Here is a 22,576-nt window from a genome sequence, read left to right as displayed (position 1 = left end):
ACTTCTCAATGAGGGATAGTACATTTGTTCAAAGAGAATTTGTTCAGGGACAATACAGGAAGAATGGCTGTGGAGACTTTAGGTGAGTGGCACATGGAGTTTCAGGAGTCAGTAAGTTAAGGACTGTTCCAGGTTCAGAACTAGGATGCTTTGGATGATGGACAGAAACTGGGAAGGAATACAAAAGGATGTCTTCTCTGTTTTCCTCCACTGTGAGCTTCCTTCTGATTTAAACTAAAGACAACCACTATAGAGCTTCTAATGAGAGATTGCAGCAATGTTTCTCTGGGTGGCATGAGACAGGTCCTTTTGTCCACCCTCCTCTGGATACCTTTTATCATTTCTAACAGCACATATATACAAAAATCTAATTCTGAAACTTTCATCCCTTGTGAATATTTCTGTCAATGGGTACAAAAGCTTTCAGTGCCAGACAAAACCCAAAAAAATACATTGATTGTGCCATCCCGTTCCTCAAGAAACAAGAATAAAAATGGCAAAAATATTTCAGTCAATATAAATTAGAAGATACATAATAGAGAATATTTAATAATGAAGAAGAAAGTAAGTCAGGTAGAATCCATGCTAGCAAGGTTAAAGGCAGTAAAAAGTTGTTTGTTAAGCTTATTAGGAACAAGAGAAAATGTAGACCTTCTAATAAATGTTTACTGTAATTTTTTTTAAAGAGGCATAAGAAGTAGACCTTTTAATACATTCTTCTTTTTTTTCCATAAAGAATGACAAGAGGAGGAAAAAGCATTTTCTAAACCACTAGTAAGAGGTCTATAAATTTATAACTCACATGCAATCTTTAGGCCTGGACAGCTAGCAACCACACAAAAGCTCTGGATATTGAGGTCCATGAACACAAATAATTTAATTTTTAATAAATCTCTGGAACTGCATGAGACTGAAGAATTTTAAAGCCTACAAAAGATTCAGAAAATGCACATGCAATGGTTCAAGGATCATTAATCTAGCTTTAGTCCCAAAGCAAACAGAGGAAAGATGACATAAAAACAGATGCCTGAGATACAGCAAAAGCAGTATAACTGATGTCGGTCAATAACATTTCTTAAGACATTAGGACCTGTTAAACAAACTCTATTTCATTGCTTCCAGAGGTTAAATGTTGAGTTGATAGGAGCTGCAAGAAGGTAATATACTTAGAGATCTATAGGGCATTCAGAAAACATTCTTATAAAATTGAATGGCAGTACATTTTAATGGACTGAAAATTAAATATATTGAAAATTAGCTAATGAACATAGTTTTCAATGGAAATAATAGCTGAATAAGAGTGTTTCTAGCAGTTCTCCCTTGGGATTGATGTATGTTCTGATGTTATTCCACATTTTCATCAGCAATCTAGAAGTACATATAAAATCCCTGCTTGCAGTGGATATATTTGCAGATGACACAAAAAGAGGGAAGAGGGTAAATAATGAAAAGGCAGGCAGCTGTACAGGGCCATCTGGACTGCTTGGTAAGCTGGGATCAGTGAAACAAAATCCATTAAACTATAGGCAGGCACAAGCGAAATTATAGAGCCTGGAAACAGGAAATACAAGTCATGACACAGATCTGTAAACTGCATTCTAGAAAACAAAATGTTTAGACAAAAGTTAATACAACCCTGGGATGTTTAAGCAAGCTGCCTAGCTACAGATGTAAAAAGTGATCTTACTTAGACATTCAGAAATTCACATCCAAGGATACCAATGGTATTACTAAAATCTAGGAACATTTTTAAACTCTCTTTTAAAACCATTTGGTTATTTAATGTATTATAACAAGGTAAATTTGTGTCCCAAGCATATTTTAAGATGTAGACATTTGCACAAATATTAGCATATTGTATCAGAGTAAAGTACGAAGTTTTCAAAGAAAAAGAGGCCATAAAATTATTTGAATTTTCACAGCGAATCACAACTTTAAAACCATTATATAAAGTATACTTTTAACTAATCAGGTAGTCAATTGATTCATAAGAATAAAATATATGCAAACTAAACCTAAAATAAATAAAAATATCAAGTAGTACCAATTAAAAATCAATTATTAAGAAATTTTAGCTTTTCCAAAATAATTATTTACACTGATTGTGCTGATATTTTCAGGGTACACAATATCCACACGCCTGGAACACTTAAGAATAAAAATAGCTACCTCATGTGAAAAACAAGATTTAAGGATGGAAGATACCCTGAAGCAAACACAAGTTGCAGCTCAGGGTAGATGTGAAGCATATGAAAATGGTTCCAACACAGCATGAACTACTCTGAAGTTAAACAATGTACAAGTGTATTTGAGATGAAGAGTTAGTGAAAATCAGTTTTTTCACAGCTGGACATGTATGTAGCTTTTTCCTCACTGACTGTAGTCTTTTATCCAACAGCCCACCTTTGAAGTGGAAAAAATAAGAGCACTTTTGAATGCCCTGGTAACAGATGAGAAAGAAATATCAGTTTAGTCAAGATGACATGGATCAAAAGGAAAATAATCTGTCCTGGCAAGTTGTCCAGTACTTTGCTCATATCTGAACAAACTGAAGAAAATTATTAAACTGAATAAAAAGAAAGCTGGAAGAAATCAAAATATCATTGATAATTCACAGAAAGTCAAAGTAAAATGAATCAATTGTGTTATATCTGCAAATAAGTAATCTGGGGATTAGGAATAACACCTATGCCCCTTGCAGCAAAACAAGACAGAGACTTCAGTAGGCAGTTCAGAGAGTTTGAACTGTCTCAGCATAAAACATATCCAAGCCTTCAAACATTTTTGAGATAAAAAAGGAAAATCTTCAGCCAAAATTTCCAAATCAGACAGGAGCTCTTGATCTACCAAGGAAGACCAAAAAAAAAAAAAAAAAGAAAGAAACTGCTTCCAAGCATGCAGAACAGTAACACAATGACACAGAGCAGCAATTCTCAGCAGACAGGTATAACATATCCTCCCCCTGGAATAGAATAGCTCTCTCAAAACAACATTTTAAAGAACTTCTACGTGCTCTCTAAAGATAGAAGCAGAGAGGGAATCTAAGTGTACAGAATGCAATGCCACTATAACATAGAGACAATCAAATTACTCACAAGCAGCATTTGCCCTTGGAACACAGTGTTAGTCAGGCACTGTTGCCATCACTGTGACTTCTCCTGCAACATTTCTGCCTTCCCCATTTGACTGAATAGGTCAAGAATACCCAGCATTATTGCTGCTATAGTAAAGCCATTCAGACAATAAACCTAGTAAAGCAAAGGGCAGGAGGGCAGCTAAATCCCCAACAAGATTCTCTCACCCTTTCCCCATTAATCCAAACTGAAGAAGTCTGTTCAAAGGAATGCTGATACTCATAAATAATAAATTCAGTCACATCATCAACATGAGCAAGGCATTCCCTGAAGGACAGCTGAAAAAGAAAGAGAGTATAATGATCTAGACAAGGAACAATCCCTCCAATTCCCTTGTGTAGTTGGAAAGGAGTTCTCAAAGGCCATTCACCTTATAGAGGTTAAATAAATTATTAGATGATAACCAGATATCGGAAGCAAATTTGCTCCAAGATTCAAACCACAAAGATTAAGAGAATACTTCCTGTAGCCTTACAGAATCAAAAGCCTTCTTCTAATTAAGACAATTTAACACAAAGCAAACATTAAGCATTCTACAAAAGAAGAAAAATTTGCCAAAAGAGACATGTTGGAAATACATTTAAGGCTTACCCAAGGTTATGCTATTGAACTAGTGGTTTTTGTTTCCTGAAGCCTTCAAAAGAAATTAATACCAGGAGTAAAGGCAGGGACACTGCCATCATTGTCCACCAAGAAAGAACCACTTAATAGGAGCTGAAAGGCAAAATTTTTTTCTTCCAGATGCTCTTTTGAAATATCTAGTGCAAGTCAGGTTCAGATAAGAATGCCACACTTACAAGGTTTGTAAAAATCAAAGGCAAAATTACAACACCAGACTCCTGGACCGAAGTAATTTAAGGAGGATGTTAACAAAGAAAGCTCAGGATTATGTACATCTAATGACAAGTGTAGTGGTTTGGTCCAAGACACTAGAAAAGAGTAAAGAATAAGGAAAACTCTGAGTAGATATAGAGGATCTATGTAGTTAGGAAAAATCTCGTTGGTTGTCAAATGTAGATCAATGAAAAGTAAACCAAGCTTTCTCCCTTGCTTTTCCTCTAAAATAGAGTTTATATATCTCAAAGGATGTAAGTACAGTCACCTGGATTGACATCTAGAGATTATAAACAATGACCTGATTTTTACATATCTTTTCGAGTTCAAAAATGAGACCATGTTAACACACCTATCTAAGTAATATCTACAGAGGGGTCTGAACAAGCTGGATTGATGAGCCTAGGACAATTTTATGAGGTTTGATAAGGCCAAATACGGGGTCCTGCCCTTGGGTCACAACAACTCCAGGCAGCTCTACAGGCTGGAGCAGAGTGGCTGGAAAGCTGCCCAGTGGAAAAGGACCTGGGGTAATTGGTCAACAGCCGGTTGAACATGAGCCAGTGTGTGCCCAGGTAGCCAAGAAGGCCAATGGCATCCTGGCATGGATCAGAAACAGTGTGGTGAGCAGGACCAGTGCAGTGATTGCCCCCCTGTGCTCAGCAGTGGTGAGGCCAAACCTTGAGTGCTGTGTTAAATTCTACACTGTTCAATTCAAGAAGGCGCCGGAGTGACTCCAGAGAAGGGCAACAAAGCCAGTGAAGGATCTGGTGCATAAGTTTAAAGAGGAACTGGAGAAAAGGAGGCTCAGGGGGGACCTTATCACACTCTACAACTATCGGAAAGCAGACTGTAGTCAAGTGGGGGTCTGTCTCTTCTCCCTGGTAACAAGTGACAAGAGGAAATGGCCTCAAGTTATGCCAGGTGAGATTTAGATTGGATGTTAGGAAAAATTGCTTCACTTATAGGGTTGTCAAGGAACAGGGTGCCCAGGGAAGTGGTGGAATCACCATCCTTGGAAGTGTTCAAGAAATGTGTCAGTGTGGTCCCTCGGGACATGGTTTAGTGGTGGACCTGGTAGTTTTAGGTTAATGATTGAACTTGATGACCTTGGAAGTATTTTCCAACTTTCATGATTCCAGGATTTATGATTATGAAGTCCCATAAGAAGCATGTAGCATGCTTAAAAATCCCATGAGATTCAGCATCATCATTTCTGAGAAGAACTCAGATTCTACTGTCATCAACATTAAATGCCTTTTACTTTCATCAAGATCTAGGACTGTCTCATGTGCAAATTTTTACAAAAATCTTACTTAAAATTACATTTTCTTCTTAACAAGCATTGTCTCCTAATCGAAGAAAAAACCCAAAGCAAACAACCTATGAATCAGTGCAAAAACTCCCTTCAAAACAGTTAAACTGTTTTCAAACTAGACATCAATAAATAATTAAATGCAATTGTTTATTAGAAGACATGAAATGACAGATTTCCCCATAATTAGGAAGAAGTCCTTACTTGGCCAGTGTCAGAACTAAAATTCCAAAGGATACACTACAGCAGAAGAAACAGTGTACAGAAATTTTTGGCATAAAACATAAATTTGACCTTAGTAGGCAACAAATAGATCCCCAGCAGTCACTCATCTCAGTAGTTAGAAGTTGCTGGACAGACAGCAGATGTGGTTGATCTAATGTCTAAACAAGACTGTGATTAAATAATCAAAATACCTTTCACTGCAGTTTTGTCAGAAGCACATCACATTTGCAAAGAAGAAAATCAAATACCAGCAACAGTCTTCCCATTTCTACAAAAAGAGCATAATAATCACTACAAAACATATCCAAATGTCAACAAGTAGATAAAATAATTCCCTGAGTAATGGAATCTAGTTTCACCCTTACCTGCAGATGAGTGTGTCATACTTGCTTACAACCAAACCACAACTCAGGGAAATTTCCTTTCCTCACTCCATGAACAATTCAACTTATTTCAGAAACACAAAGTTAGAATAGATGACTAGATGGTCCTTCCTGCTCTTGTATTCTCTTATTCCTTATTCTGTATGTTTTTGGTTCTACATGTAAATACCCAGGACTTTTTCAAGCCCTTTGCTATGGGCTTCAGACACAAACCCTAGGTAGGCAGGATTTACGCTCTCTGCATCTCTAGCCATTGCAGCATGGATTCCTGGATCACAGGAATTCTTTTTCATATCCAAAGGTGTCTTTGGAGAAATATTGCAAGCTACTTGAGTTACTTACTTCCTTGATGTCAGCCGATATTTTAGGGGTTTTCTTATTCCTTTTAAAAATCTTCAAGATCCTAGAAATTAAGCCAATGAACTCAAACAAATATGACTGTGATGTTTGTATTAATAAATTTATCTGTGCAGCTCTTAGCCCAGAGTCATTTAATATTAATGGTATTAAATGGATTATTTAAAAAAACCCACAGAGATAATACCTCAGCTATTTAAACCAATGAAGAAGATGGTGGCCTCCACTCCAGGTATCAACATTAGAATTTTGCATCATTAGGGGTTATAAAAGAAAAGCGATTCTGACTGAAACACCTATTTTAATGATGCTCATCATATATATAAATCAAACCACTGTAAATGTCACCTGAAAGGATATAAAATTCAATTTTTGCACCATCTGGAATGTACTCCTGATTAAGTTGTTCAGCAATGTGATTGTATCACCTAAACAAACTAATTATCATCAGAATGACCATTTTGAAGTTTCAGTGGCATTTATCTATGTCTCATTTATTCCACCCTTTTTATTTCCAGGATGACCTTATGCTCAAATAGTGCCACGAAGCTATTGCATGTTAATTTTCCTTTCAAGGGCAAGCATATTTTTCATTAGACTTTACACAATGAGACACCTTTACACAGTAGAGTAAAACAGACTGAACAACAAATTAGTTTTGGAACATGAAATCTGGAACATCAAAGTCTCTTCAGCTAAACAACCAAAAAGTCTCCTTAGCTACAATAGGTTCACATATTTCTGCTCTTCAATTTCCTTCTTTCCCTTTTCTTTTTTTTTTAAGAGAGCACATAGTAAGTCATCTTTTGTAAGTCACCTTTTTTGTCTGAGATATTTAAATTGCAAATAAAAAGAAAATGCTATTTTCCATCGCTTCATCATTATGAATTCACAGTTCGTAGCTAATTCTTCTCTATCTTTTCATGGAAACAGTCATTGTATTCTATACAGAAACTACCACACGCAGTTTCTGCTCCTGCACATACTGGTGTCAGCCTAACACAACATCAAAAAATACTGTTTGCAAATACCATTGAAAGGCACCCCAACAACATGTTAATCTACAATTAACGGTACCTAACACCAGCCAAGGCCAGAGCAATTATTTTGAAGTGCTGAAATGTTGTTTCTGTACAATATTACACTGCATAACTTCAAGGTAAATTGGTTTCCAGGTTTATTGCCAAAGTAATTAAAAATTCAAAAGGTTGCCGTTTGTGCAGAACATTATGGAAAAGTATTAAATACAATTGAACCTGGAGATTATTTCTTTTTATAGTGAGAGAGCAGCAGGATGGGAGGAGCAACTTGAATAAGGAAGGTCGTATCAGAAGTTCATGTTCTAGCAAACATATTTCAGTGGAACATGTACCGTAGGAAAGGGCACAAGAAAAACTAAAAGGAGGCAACTTGTTCTAAAAACATTTTTTAAAACCAAAAACTCTTACTTCTGAGAGCTGGTTCAAAGAAAGAGTGAACACCAAAGGAGTTAAATGGATTATATAATGCAAGCATTAAAACTTACATTTGGTCTGTTTTTTCTTTGCTTTTATATTAGCTTAACTCTAGTTACTGAATTACTATTTAATTAGCATTCCTCCTTTTCTCCTGTCAGAAAAGATTTTGACACATTACTTAAAAAACAACAATTTTTTTAACCCTTTGGGAGTAATAAGGTAGAGGAAGGAGGAGAAGGTGAGAGGGTTCAAACCTCAAAGAAACAAACCCAACCTTTTAATCAGATTTCATTTCTGCAAGTTGAATTTTACTAGTGCATAAGCTTGGAAGAGATTATATTTAACTACTGCTATAAAATTAGTAATTTGTAATGTCCAGAAATTGCAGAATGCCTACAGCTACATCCAGTGCTTCAGCATGATCCGTCATTGTGCACATCTCAGCTGGTAGCAGCTGATGGCATCAGCTGGAGCAAATGAACATCCAGTCATGAGGAGAATTAGAAGTTAAGGGGTGTGTAGTCTCCCAAGAGAGATGGTGATCAAAAGGAAGTGATGATGAATAAGAGGTGTGTGGGAAGAAATTCTCAGCTGAGCTGTACATGAATGTATACACCATGTAGAGCAGCGAAGAAATACACTATTACCACTCCTGCTTTGCTCTCAGTGAAGGCAATGATTTGTGTTCAGCTGAAAAGCCATCAGTAGAACAGACAGCACACGAGTTTTGTCTGTAACAGAAATCTAATCTCCACCAAGAGTGAGCAGCAATGACAGCGTTGCCTCCCTCTCGTCACACAGCTGAACACTAAAACCCCACCTGTGCACACCCAAAACCTGCTGTTGGCCTCCCGGGAGACTTCAGTAGAGTCCCCTGTTTTCTGTGTCCCTACACACCTTCTGGGGAGAAAAGCCAGAGACACCTCAAGCTCCCCAGCTGGAATGACAGTCATGATGAAATGTTTAAGACTCTTAATTGAGGTTTTGAGTCTTCAACTTGTATTCATTTTTTAAATTTAAACATTCTTACCCCAAACCATCCATGGCACTCACTTGGGTTTTTATCTTGACAGTGGCTTATTTCTGTAGATCCAAAATAGTGGAGTAGAAGAGTTGCCCATTAGTAAGGCTTCATAACAGCTTTAGATCCTCTTCAGTGTCCATATTATTAAAAAGCTTCTCCTGACCGCCAACCAAATCTTCTTTGCCACATGCTGAGCAAATTATTTGTTGCTTTTCTTCCCAGTGGATATGAAAAAAATCCTTCTCCACATAGAAGTCACTTACATGTGAGTAGACGTACAATGACCTATCCTCTGCTCTTAGACTAAGGAAATCCTTAATCCTCCATCTATTGATTTTCCATATAAGTTTTATTGATGCTACCAACTTTGTCCCTGAGCTTTTTGGAGTGGGCAATTCTACAGAGCTAATTATGATGCTAATTAAATCAAAACAATGGTCTCTGTTTTCTCACTTGCATCAGCACAAGTTAGAATGAGAATCACTTTTTCTTTCATATTGTTAATCTAAATTCATCCAATGCTCTCATTTCGCATTAAAAAAAAAGACACAAGCTCGAGCATACACCATAACATCTCTATTAATAAAAATTAGCATTGGTTCTGAGCTTAACTTACTCCATTTGAGATGATTAGCTATAATTGCACAACAATTAAGGATTGACTGACACGCACCAGATGGAATAAATTGGATTTCACAAGTAGCCAGTATAAAGTCCACATAATTAACCCTCATTCTGATATGCAACATTTTGTTTGGAAAAGAGTCCTAGGTTTCCAGTCTCTCAGCATTTTAATAAGTAAATTATTACTCCATTTTGTCCTCAGATGGAAGAAATAATTAATTTTATCAGACAATTCTATCCTCCAACTACAGATCCATATAATAATTTAGCCTATAGCTCTGTCTCCAGCTTAATAAAGTTGGATGGGAGCCCTACAAACTTTGAACATCCATCGACCAAAGTAAATATTACCAGGGAAAAAAATACATGAAAATATATTGTTTCATTAAATGACATAAGCAAGATTTCCTTCAGCTTCAGGGGCAAGGCTAATGAAGTTGGTGTCACAGGCACATTAGAGAGATCACATTCATGCAATATGCAAAACTAAGGACCAGATAATAAACATAAGCTGCTATAGAAATAGTTTCCTATTGAACATATAAGCATGTGTCAGGCAAATCCTTGGCCAAAAAAATTAGAAGAGTCAATTGACACAGAGGTCAATTTTGAGAGCAAAACTTAAATCCAGAATGAGGCACAGTTCAGGCCAAAGAAGCATGCCATGGAAAAGCAATATAGAACAAGCAGAAATATCCTAGAAAAAGAGAATAGCTCATCACTGATGGCCAGTTGCTTAGGTAAGGTATAGGAAACAACAGGAAAGGTGTACACAGTACCACAATGCTGCCATACATTTACTGAATAAAAGCTTTAACACAGGAGGTTTTAACAAAATGCCAGAAAATCACAATTAAACACAACCAGTAGAAAACTGGTCTATCAAAAAAAAAAAAGTTGGAATAGCAAATGATAAATACAAGTGGACACAGCTATTTTCATACTGGATCTGAAATACTGGAGGGATGTAAACAACAGAATTATTAACTGTGCACTCTAAACAGATGAAGTCTCCTTTGTACAGGAATACATAACACCATGCATTGCCGCAGACGGAGGGCTGGCTTATGCACATTAGAAATTATGTGGTCCATATTTAAGCACATACAAAACTTAAAAAAACAGTTTGTGTTTATGTCTAGATGCTTTAAATTGCATGTACTCTGGAATATGATAATTAGAACCTATTTTCATTTCAAGACACAGAATGAGTTCAAAACAACTAATGAGCTCATGTATGGATGTAGCAATCAGGGATCCTGCAGTGGAGAATTAAAAGGTCATGTTATAATAGCAGCTTTGTTTCTCTCATATGGAATGGTTAACACTAAAAATTATGTTTTCAATATCAGAAAAGTAGTAAATTTAAAAAGACAGGCAAATTTCATTTATTTCATATGGGCAGTTTCACCGCTGCTAAAATTAGAAAAAAAAAAGTTAATGCAAATAAAAAAGGTGTATATAGACATATTTCTTTTATTTCTGATCAAGTTCAATTTCTTTAGCCCGCCAAAAACCATTAAATTTTTATTTGCACATCTGCAACATAAGTGAAAAAGGATCTTGACCTATATGTTTTTTATAAGGCAGTTGAAGATGAAACAGTTGCTCATTAGACTTCCACTGACAACAGCCAGCTGTGGGAGAGCTGTATTTATTTCCCTTTCGCACCCGAGATGACTTGAACCCATATCATCCTTTTCTCAGGAGATTGCCTTAATCTCCATAGTGTAGCTACTGGAGGGTGCTTCCACAGATAGCTCTTCCGTGAAGCCTTTTCTCTCGTTATGTAACAAAACAACATGATATTAATTGCAGCCAGGACTGAGACCCAAATGAAATCCTTCATGCCATACATTCCTACAGTCATATATGTAGTATTTCAGTTCCCAGCTTACCCCTCTCCACCAGCTTCCTCCTCTCAGATTGACCAGTTTGGCCCTCCAGATTATTAAAATCAAACTTTGGTGGGAATTCAGGTACGTAGATGTGCATAAAATAGCCTTTTTTTTTTTTAATTGCTTGAAAACAAGAAATGTGTTTTCAACTAAAGCCACAATTTTCAAGTCACTCTGATGAAGATTCTTTTCTGAAAGAATGGAAAGGATCAAGTCACATACATCATATTTGACACTGGGAGTGTTGGTTTCATCACTCCTTATCAAGAAAAGTTTAAAGTTCTCGGCGTACTAAATCCGTAAACTTTAAACTAAATATCAAATCATTCCTTAAAAAGAAAAAATTAGTTTACCAAGAAAATTATAACTGAAAGTAATTGAAGGAAAAATGTTTCACACTTTCACAGTAAACAGGCCTAAATTACCTATATCCTTCTTATTCTCATTCAAATTTTTCATTAACTGCAGTGGAACTTCATGGCAGATTTCAAACAGCAGATATTCAAGGGAGATCTTCCTCCCCACTTCAGGAATAAGATTGAAGCAAAATTTCAGCAATGGTGGGTTTCTATTATGACATTTGAAAAGTCTGTCTGTATTGTATGCATACTCCATGCACAGATATTGAATTAAAATTACCATTTATTATTGTACCAAGTTATATTTTCTGAAGCATTCATGATTGAAGACCTAATAAACTCACAGGACTTTAACCAAGAGCTAACTCATTCTGGTCAGAGCAAATGCAAACATGATAGTGCTTAAAAACAAACAAACCAGCAGAAATCAGTCACTTGCTAGACAGCATTACAATTTTCCCTGATAGTATGTCAACAGTTTAAAACTGTAATCAATCTGTATTCATTCAGAAACACAGCTTCTTTTTCTTTTTTAACAGAAAACAGAACAATAGGAAGAAAAAAAAGCAAATATTGCCTGCCAAGTTTTGAATGCTGAATAAACGGCCACACTTGGAAAGCTTATCATGGTGTTTGATTTCCCAACCACAACCATGTACTCTGAGAACAGCACTTTTCTATCATGCCTGACAACACAGGAACATATTAATGGAAGAAATGATGACTTTTTATAACTAGCAGCTTGGTTAAAATGTGGGTCCCAATTAAAGTTGGTGTGACATACTAATCAAACTGTAAACACCCAGGATTTTATGCATATGGGGCAAAAAGACCTTAGTCTCTTGAAGGCCTCATCATATCTAGCACAATTTTCAGAAAGACCAACAAATGGACCCAAAATACCATGATGTACTGAAAAAGTTTCTTAATTCTATCATTGCTAAGTTGGCCTCGATACTCATCCCTTTGGCATAATTTTTACAAGAGCAGTTAACCTCCATGGAAATAATGTGCCTATCACCTTGTTGAGAAACTACTTTTCAAATGTAATTATAAAGCACAAGATAAAAATTCCACAAAAATGCTGAGATGAGCTGAAGTATGCACTAATAAAAGGGAGTTTTGTCAATTGTCAAGTAGTATATTTGCTACTATTTCTCTGCATTGTGATTTGTCATATATGGTAAGTAAGAGCAAAAAGTGAAACACAGAAGTGAAACTGAAAGATTAAGGACTTCATAACTGCTGATTTATAAACCTCTTAGCTGAGGATATGATCAGAATCCCTTGCAAACAAATTCAAGGGTCAGACTAAAAGCTTTGCTTCACTTACTAGGCCCTTAGATAAATATATTAGTTATACATAAAATATAATAGTCACTACAAAAATAGACATAACCCAACTAAATGAAAGAATACAACCTCTTTGTATCATGAGAATGAATAACTATTTGGCTATTCATCATTTCTATGTATTGCTCTTCTGTTCATTTAATAGATTTTTAAGTCAGAACATACCATTAGGATCATTTATTTTGATCCTCTATGAAGTGCACTAATTTCCTCAGCAACCCTGTGACTTCTCATGAGGTACATGATATTGAAGGAAAAATAAACTGTTGCAGCTTTTCATTATGAAATTTTATCACCAAAGGAACCTACCACTGAAAGCTTTAATTTTAATGGAATTTCCACCAAGTAAATTAGATTTTATTTCTTATTAAATTGGTTTCACCAGTTTTCTGTTTGTTGTCAGCCAAAAGCTAGGACCTTTAATGCTAGCAAGTACATAGCTCATAAATGTTCCACTCTGAACTGAGGGGAGTACACAATGCACAGAATCACAGAATGGGTCAGGTTGGGAGGGTTCACAGTGGGTCATCTGGTCCAACCTCCCTGCTCAAGCAGGGTCTTCCCAGAGCACATTGCAAAGGACTGCATTCTCCAAAAGCATTGCATGAATTAACAGTGATGCAGTTCATATCACTAGATCTACAACCAGAAACAGTGACATTTATTCTATTAATAATGCTGGGATCAGCATGTGCCATGGGCATACTGTGCCTGATTTAAGTATGATTGTGGTAAACAAAGATCTGTATTATCTATGTCCAACTGGAGAGATAAAAACGAGCAGGTGGTGTATGAAACTCCCAGCAGATACAATGTTAAACATAACCTACGCTAACAAAAGTGCTACCCTGAACGAGCACACGTCTCTCGATAATTCCAGCAAACATTTCTGCTCTAATCAGAGGATTGAATACAGAATTAGTGACCTAGAGCACTGAGTGTCATGTAAAGGAAAGTTTTACTCTGATGTGACAAAAGTCATCCTTTGCCATTTGTCCTTTTTTATAAAGAATTAACATTCTCACTGTGAGACCAATTTGCTCAACAAGTTATTACATTCACCTTCTTGGTAATTTTCTTTATCTGCTTTCAAAGCACTCTTGGAAATTCACACTTTTTATACACACTTGAAAATTCAACCAAAATGACATTGTCTGCTTTTCAACAATCAAAAAGGACCTCAAATTTACAACAGAAAACCTTCCCACCTCTCACCTGGAGATGGTACTTCAGAAGGCAACTGTAATTCAGATTCATTGCGTTTATGTACTTCAAACCCGTGGCTATTTACTAGCAGGGAGAAGTTCAAACATTACAGTTCTTGTTGGCGGGAAACTCCGAAGATCAAATTGTATGTTCAAACAACCACATTTTCCCTCTGTGGTTCCAGTCTTCTAACATCTGAGAGTCCTGCTGTCAAAACACCCTCCCATAAACCTGAAGAAGGATAAGTGACCTACCTTAGAAAGCCCGCCTACTTCCAAATAGAAGCAGATAATGAAAACATTCCAGGTGACCCACAGGGCAGTCCACACTGTGTACTAAACACAAAGCCGGATGAGAGCAAAAAAGAGAGAAAAATAAAATGTGAAGATGAAATAGCTTCATACTGAGCAGATCAATAATAAAAAACTGATATCAATAAACATTGTTCTTCTGGGAACAGCCAAGCACAGAGAGTTCAGAAAAGGAGCTCCCCCTGCAGAAGTCCCCTAAGAACCACTGGAAATTACAAATCCAATATTCATTGCTGTACTAAATAAATACCAATAAAACAGATTTATTCTTTACAGTTTTACACTATCCTACTGATATCAATTAAGCCCAAAATGCTGACTTAAACACTGGCTTTGGGACAACTCTGAGTCATTTTAAAATCATAATTTAGCTCTGTTAAAGGAAATATCAGATAAGCACAATACCTTAAATAAGTAAATATTATTGAAATAACATTTAAATACTATGAAGAAAGGTGCAAGAAAAAAAACCCACAACCAAACAAAACAGAAGATCTATTGGTCTGGTAATCCAGATTTTTCTCTTTTTAAACCAAAAAGTAACATGTAAATCTGATCTCTTGAGAGTCTTCCACAGTAAAACGTAGTTTAATTACATTAAAATTAGCTCACTACTTCTCCAAGCCTTTTGCCATGAACCTGGTCCTACAAAGCTTGCTTAACTGTTGAATGTATCCATACCTGTTCTGGGTTCTCCAGCATTGTACTGAACTCATACACCACCCACAGCATGAACGTGACATTAATTCGTCTACTTTAAATCATCTTTTGCATTTTAACTGTCAGCACAACAGACTGGCACCATTTCTTTACAGATGCACTGTTTACTGACATAGAGCTGTACTCTATTCCCAGTGTACTCTCCAGGCACTCCACCTCAGGAGCATTTCATCCTGATGGGCCAAGTGTCCATGCAGCCAGACAGGAGCTACATCCACCACAACAATGCAATGAGCAGCAGCACTGCCACTTTACCTTCACCGTGGAGAACTGCTGCTAAGAGCTTTTGCAACTCTAGTTAGCTGTGGTCAGATGAGGGTTAGTATCTATTGTTTTGCTTCAATATAATCATTAAAGCTCCACATACTAATCTACAATGCATTTCATAGGTGCCATCAGTTTGCCATTCTTGGGCAGTTTTAGGTTATGTTCCCCTCTTTGTTCCACTCCCTGTCACATATAATGAAAGGTTCAGGTGAAGAGGGTTGAATTTTTCCCCTCCTTGATTACTCCCCCCCTGCACAGGGCCATTTCTGTTCACCACAATGTCAACTGCTTTAATATAATTTCTTCTGAGGTATGTAGGCAGTTAGGCAATTGGTATGGCCCAAGAAGTAGGTCATTAATAAACAAAACAAGAGTAACATTCCTAGGTCATTTCCTCCGTCTTACAGAGAAGGGCAGTGTGGCAACTGAAGGCTGAGTTATTATAAAATAGACAAAATTGTTGTGGCCTGTGAGCAATATGAGGTCTGTACTACTCATATGACTAACTTAGAGTATATCACATTTTACTACATTTGTTGACTTTGTAGTAGCTCATCATCAACTACTGATTTTCTAATATTTATATTCAGAACATTACGTGCAGAGTGTTCAAAATTAATGAACAACTCATATAATCCTAGTTTCATGTAAAAAGCAAAATTGAGCCTATTTGGGAGAATTCTCCTTTTTAAGAAAGAATTTTTTTGTCTCTCCATGAACTAAATCTGTCATTACAACAAAAGGAATTCTATTTGATCTGCCAGGCCAAGCCAAATCTCTTAATGGCCTCATTCTGTCCCATGGGCACCAATGACAACTCTGTACTGTGCAGGCAAAAACTGTCTGAATCTGCTTTCCCAGGCCAGGCTTTGCTGTTTTACAGAGTTAGGACTGGTTTGGTTCCTGATCCACCATGAGGATTACTGGAAGAGGAGTGCATGTGCAGAGCAGGTGTGCCCCTCGAAACCCAGCTGCTGTGTATGGAGAGGTTCTTCCTACACTCGCACTAGTTGCAGAAATTTAAATTTGAGATCCATTTGCTTTGTAAACATAATAAGTACATTATATTCAGTAATTAGTACTATATATTTTTTTAAAGTAGGGAAGTTATTGTCTTCTTGGATATGCAAGGAGAAAATTTTTTCTTCCATAGTTTCAAAGGTACTTAAGGAAAGATTATAAGATAGCAAAGGCAAGAAAGCAAAATTAGGAAATGTCAGAATTTGGGCTGTGTATGCCAACTAACTCTTTTATTTTGCGGTTGTGCAATATAATGCAAACATTAATTAAATCATCACAGATATATTTTCATTTTAAAAGATCTTACCTCCCCTAACACATTTCATGAACAGCTAGCACAATACTTCTTTCCTGCTTGTTGTTCAGACCCTGCTCTGAGGAAAGAATATTAATTTCCTCATGAGGTTTACTAAAATGCTCATCGCTGTAATGTGTGAGAGCTGCACAAACATTAACTAATTTATTTTATGTTATAAGGGAATGACACAGCTCTCAGAATGTAAATGATGTTCTGATACATGCAGAGATTACATTCAGAAGTATTCATACATTATAAGCATCCAACTTGACGTCCTTAAGAGTTCATTTTTCAGAATGCTTGAGGTTATACACTCAGTTTATAAACTCAGTGTTCAGCTCCCTGTGGCTGAGCATGCAGCACTTGTGCAAATCAGACCACGAGGTCTCAAGACAACAACCCAGAACACAGGGGGAAAACAAAGCATGTGACAAGTTTGGTTAAAGTGACTCGCTTTGTGTCAAAAGAGGTTTCAGTGGTTGAGAGCAGAGATAAAACTCAGCTACTCAGCACAGGCTTCACAGCAAAAGCAATCCTTTTTTTCTTGAGAGCATATGCCTCATTCGACCCAGTGTCTTCTGTTTTCTGAAAGTCAAGTTTCTATTCTACATCTGTGATCACCAGAAAACCCCCAAATGTTTGTCCTTTCTACTGAAACTGAGGCAACAATATAAGAATTAGTAGGTGTCTGTCTAGTTTGAATCTGCAAATATATAAAAGGATCACAGTAAGACTGCACAGAAAGGCTTTAATAGCAACTTTTCTAAATTTTTGAGTGGTTCTTTCTGAAAAATTTGTAACACATTCTGACATTATATGCATTGCGTAAATTTATAGGTATATACCTTCTAGGTTAAAAAAACCCCACCAAGCAATCTTCCATTATGTGGCATCACATTAGCACCTGCTTGAGTCACTAAGAAAGGTGTAACTTTTAGATCCATGATGCAGACTTCTTCTTTTTGCTAGCAGAGCAACAGCCCAAATTGCCATCCTCTGTGTGAAGTGACACATCAGGTATGCTGGCAATTTTCTCTCAGTGCAGGAATGGTTAAGGTCTGAGACATCAGGTCCACACAGACCCTCATGTTTCATTTCCCTAAGGTATCTGAACTGTTTCATGATCTGACCTGCCACTCAACTTCGCCCACTCTGTGTCCTGAACATTATCGTGTCCATGCTGCCATTCTGCTTACTCTTGCTTCCCCACACCCAGTGATTCCTGCCTAGTTCTTTGGCCAGCCTCATTCTGTCCACCCCAGATCAGCTGGCCTCATACTCAGTGTCACAACCCTCACCATATCTGGCATGAAGAAGAAATTTTCCACGTAGGTTGAATCAGTAAGAAGAGTTGGTATTTTTTATTTTATACCCCATAAGATGCACCACTTAAAATCACCTGGATGTTTTTGTAAGAGATCCCTTCCAGTAGAAGGACCTAGGACTAGGTCATATCTTCACTTATTTCTCCCCATGGTGTACGAAATCTTTGCTTGCTTTTGGTCTTTTGCACTAAAGATTGAATACTATGTGGTGTGAGGAAGTATTTGAAGTCTTATAAATAATGTGGAGGGAGTACTCACTGAACCTTACAGGTTAAATGTCTAATAAGTTACTGTCTAGCCTAGTAGGTTCCTTTCAGGTCCCCTTTCATAATGCCAGCCTCTCTACAACAGTGAGATTTCTATACCTCTTTCGACTCTACAGTCATATTGAAACCAATGCAGAGATACATTTCATGTATCAGTGAAATATAAACATTTCTAGAGTTAAAACATTGGCATTGGATGGACACAATGTCACAAAAACAACTGGTAAAAGAAAAAGAAGGAAAATTTCTAAGTTTGAATAATACTAGGATTGTGGGATAAGTTTAGCTTTAATGAATAAACTATCTCAAGAGTATATTTAAATCTGAAGTGCAGCAACTACTCTGACAGTGTCATGGCATTAGAGGGAATGAATGTTGGCTCGGGGACACTTCAAGGGAAAGAAGCAACTACTGAGTCATCAAATCATCCCCCTGTAACACCTGGCATCAGTACTTGCAGAACCTTACTAGGCATATTTATGAAAGATGGCATGGGAAGTGACATAAATCAACACAATGGAGCAGTAACAACACAACACTTACCAGGAAGGAGATTCAACGAGTAATTTTGGAAGCCTAAATATTTCACATGTGTTTTCACTGTCTGTATAACATTTGCTTGAATACTGTATAAAATATCCTATACAGCCTTTCTTCTGCTGTTCTGTTTTTTTATTTGTTTGGGGTTTTTTAAGAAACTCTCTGCTGGCTTTTCAACTTTATCCAGTGTCTATACACATATTATTTAATGGAACACATTAAGGCAAGTAAAGCAGAGATTTCCACCATAGATTCTCCCTATTTAAGTGTATTATTTTCATCTCTCACTATTCATTAACACATTTTTTTTCAGTTTTGGGCCTGGCTTGTGCAGTTTTAACTGTATGACTCATCATTTAGAAGCTTTCTGAAGTCCCATATCAGAAGTAGGAGAGGGGGAAAATCCTCAACTTTAACAAGTATCCTGTCATCATCATTAATCAATTTTAACAGCCCGAAAATCTTGCTGGTGATAGCAAGATCTATTAAGAAAGGAAAAGCATGAACAAGGAAATGGATCACAGAAGAGCTCTGGAGCTTCATGACAAGAGTGTAACAGCATGGTTAGAACTGAAATTCAGCTGCTTCTTTCTTCTTTGCAAATGTTTGGGTAAGTTTCAAATGAGCTAATATGGGAAAATTAGGAATCAGCTCTGCACTTTTATGTCCCCTGGGAACTTTGCACTGATTTAAATCAGTCACAAAATATTCAAATACTGAAAATAGCACACCTGCTTAGTGACAGGACAGATTGTTCACAACATTTATCTAAATTGCTAATTAATGCAAAACCTATTAGAAATAATTATTGGATTTAAACTAATTAGGACACTTGGAGTCAATGCTGTCACTCCCTCTCTCTGTTTCCTAAGCTCTGAGGATTTGGAATTTTAGGTATGAGGAAGTGAAATTCCAGATTTATTTCAGAATCACCATCCATATAGTCCTGTATCTGAAGGACTGTAGACAGTGAACATGAACCACTATCTTTAACTACTTGGAATGACAATTCTATTCCACAGAGATGCCTCATGTATCAGCCACTGCATGGCAGCTCTTAGATAGTGGGGCATTTTTTTGATAGAAAGCTCTCATGGCAAATTTTGTATCACTCAAACTAATTTCTTTATTCAGACTTTTAATCTACAATGGCTATCCTTATGCTGCAGCTTATGTGGTCACTAAATCCTCGTGATAAACTGGCCAGCCTGGGTTCAAATGCAGTGGAAGAGTCAGAAGCATGCAACTGCTATTGTGTTTATCGTTTTCTATTGCAACCCTCACTAAACTCCTTGGCTCTACATACCTGCAACAAAAGCCTGCTCAGTTGTGCCTGCAGAAGCAGTTTCATATTTGACTGCAGTATAGATGTGCTTCAAGTTATGGCCCTACATGTATTATATTTATTCACTTACTTTCCCATTCCTTACATATATTAAAATTTGAGGAGACAGAACATGACATACGCAGCATAGGATGACAAAGTGAAAGCTTTTGTGTAACTTCACTTGTCAGGGAAACCTTCAGGCACAGACTTCATTGCATGGAAGACAGATTAAAAACATTCTCTTGAGGTTAAACAATGACTCTAGAGCTGGTCAGATGAAGTCAAGATCACCACCAGAGTATGACAGATTATCATGAGAACAATTTGTGCTCACATGTGCCAGAATAATTTTGTGGACACAGTTTACAGAAGTAAACCATTGTACCTGACATGATTCTCTCTTTACTTCAATTTTTTTATATTGTGATGGGATCATCTGCACTAGTTGAGTTGATTTCCAGGGAAGTCTTATGGAAAAGACAATTGATACTAAACATAATTTTCTTGAAGCAGTTAGTTACTTTTCCAGCTAAACTGGGTTAAATCAGAAGTTTCATCAATCAGAGTACATAAAAGCATGACCAAAATATTTATTCAGCCACAGTATTTATATAGACACAGTACCAAATTCTTGGGACACCAACCACTAACAAATCCAGGGGCTTAGATGTGGCTGAAAGTGCAGCTATGGACATGGAAGGCCATGAAGCTTCTCAATGAATTTGAAGCCTAATTCACTACTCAGAGTCTGGGTAAGAATCTCTCTGCATTGTGTTTAATACTGAAGTTCAGGATTCTACTGAAAATTTGCATTAAACAGACTTTATATTTAAAGTTAGCAGTAAAAGTTTACTGCTGTAACAGGCGGACCATCACTTCTGCCTTAGTGAATACAGCCAGTATGCAGCTGGCACTGGTAGGGGTCTTTACTTTCAGTACCACTGACTCCTTCTGGGGCTTTTGAGGACAGTGGACAAAGCTAAGCTGTGGTTGGGAGAGCTCTGGGTAGCACGGTTTCTGGGGAGCATGTGTTGGGTGTAGCCTGGAAGATCCTCAGGCTACAGCTCAACAAGGACTTTAAGCTGCTGCAATCCTGCACTGCTGCAATCCTGCACTCCATGCACTTCTCTCCTTCCTCTGGTGACTTTTTCCCACTTCCCCTCTCCCATCTCTTCCCTTCTGCTGGAACAAGCAAAACACATAAAAGAGCTGACCTACACTTAATTAACACCAGTAAAGAAAGTAATTGCTTTTCACCTGGATCTGTTCTGGTTTGACAGTTTACCAAGTGGCTGAACTGGTGCCCGTGCTGGTGCAAACAGAGGAACAGCACAGGGACTGAAGGCAGCAGCTGAGCAAAGGCAGTATTGCTTATGCTGCCTTGAGGTATCCACTGAATTCAACCTGAGGACAAGGCTGAACTGACAAGTTTGGAGCTAGCAACAAGAAAAGTCTTGCAACTCCTCCTTTCCCCTCCACCTCCACGCTGCTGCTCATAAACGTGCAGTCCCAGTCCCTGCCTTATGCCAGCCCTGGTAACCATTGGGAACCTCGCAGACTGGATTCAGGTTACCAGTTTAGCTAAAAACTCTCTACTTCTTGCCAGGTTGGTTTCCTGACAGCTTAGAAATGGAACTTACTGACAGGTCCAGTTAACTCCTGCCAGAAGTGGGGGTGAGGATCTGGGGAAGTGTTCAGTAGGGAACAGTGGGAACAGGAAGACATGACAGACACCCTCTTCTGCTGGTGTTGAGTTGTGAGACTGGTTACAGATACCTTGTGTTACAGGCACCCTTCAGACTTCATCATCTGGCTCAAACTATTCCTACTTCACTGTAAACCCTATGTTAGTAAGGACACAATCACAGATTGCTCAGAGAGGCAGTGATGGGATGAAGAAGTGGGTAATCACAGAATATTCTGAGTTGGAAGGGACACACAAGAATCATTGAGTCCAGCTCCTCAGTGAACGGCCCGTACAGGGATCGAACCTGCGACTTACGACATTATTAACACCATGCTCTGACCAGCTGGGCTCTAAAGCCTTGATCTTCCCCACTAATGAGTATCGGCATCAGCTGTAGCTAGAGCTCTTAAATATATGCTTAAAGATAAATCAGAATATGAGTTCAGTTAAATCAGCATAAAGCATCTTGCTGAGGAGGTGTTTCTTTCTTTAATTATGAGTTTTCTACCTCTACTTTAAGACAACTTTCATATAGCCTAAAATGTTCAATTACATTGGAAAAGATCTAGAAACAGTCAACATCTGTTGCATTTAATTTGATAATTAAAACAGAGCTTGCATCATTGAGCAGAGTACTGAACCTGAG

At 37.4% G+C, this 22,576-nt stretch overlaps 1 protein-coding gene across 3 annotated transcripts in view; it reads right to left on the bottom strand.

Moving 5' to 3' along the window:
- The window catches only part of NKAIN3 (sodium/potassium transporting ATPase interacting 3), a 391,690-nt gene that overhangs the window by 194,643 nt on the left and 174,471 nt on the right, over positions 1-22,576 (bottom strand). For 2 of the 3 annotated variants that reach the window (XM_039549430.1, XM_039549431.1), the window contains exon 3: positions 14,424-14,504. The exons of the other annotated variant lie outside the window; for it this stretch is intronic. In XM_039549430.1, the coding sequence (XP_039405364.1) occupies positions 14,424-14,504 (81 nt within the window). The remainder of the gene's footprint in view (positions 1-14,423; positions 14,505-22,576) is intronic. 3 annotated transcript variants of the gene reach the window in all.

The sequence above is a fragment of the Corvus cornix genome, chromosome 2, assembly GCF_000738735.6.
Source record: "Corvus cornix cornix isolate S_Up_H32 chromosome 2, ASM73873v5, whole genome shotgun sequence".
NCBI classification, from domain to species: Eukaryota; Metazoa; Chordata; class Aves; order Passeriformes; family Corvidae; genus Corvus; species Corvus cornix.
This window is presented reverse-complemented; position numbering and strand designations above follow the sequence as displayed.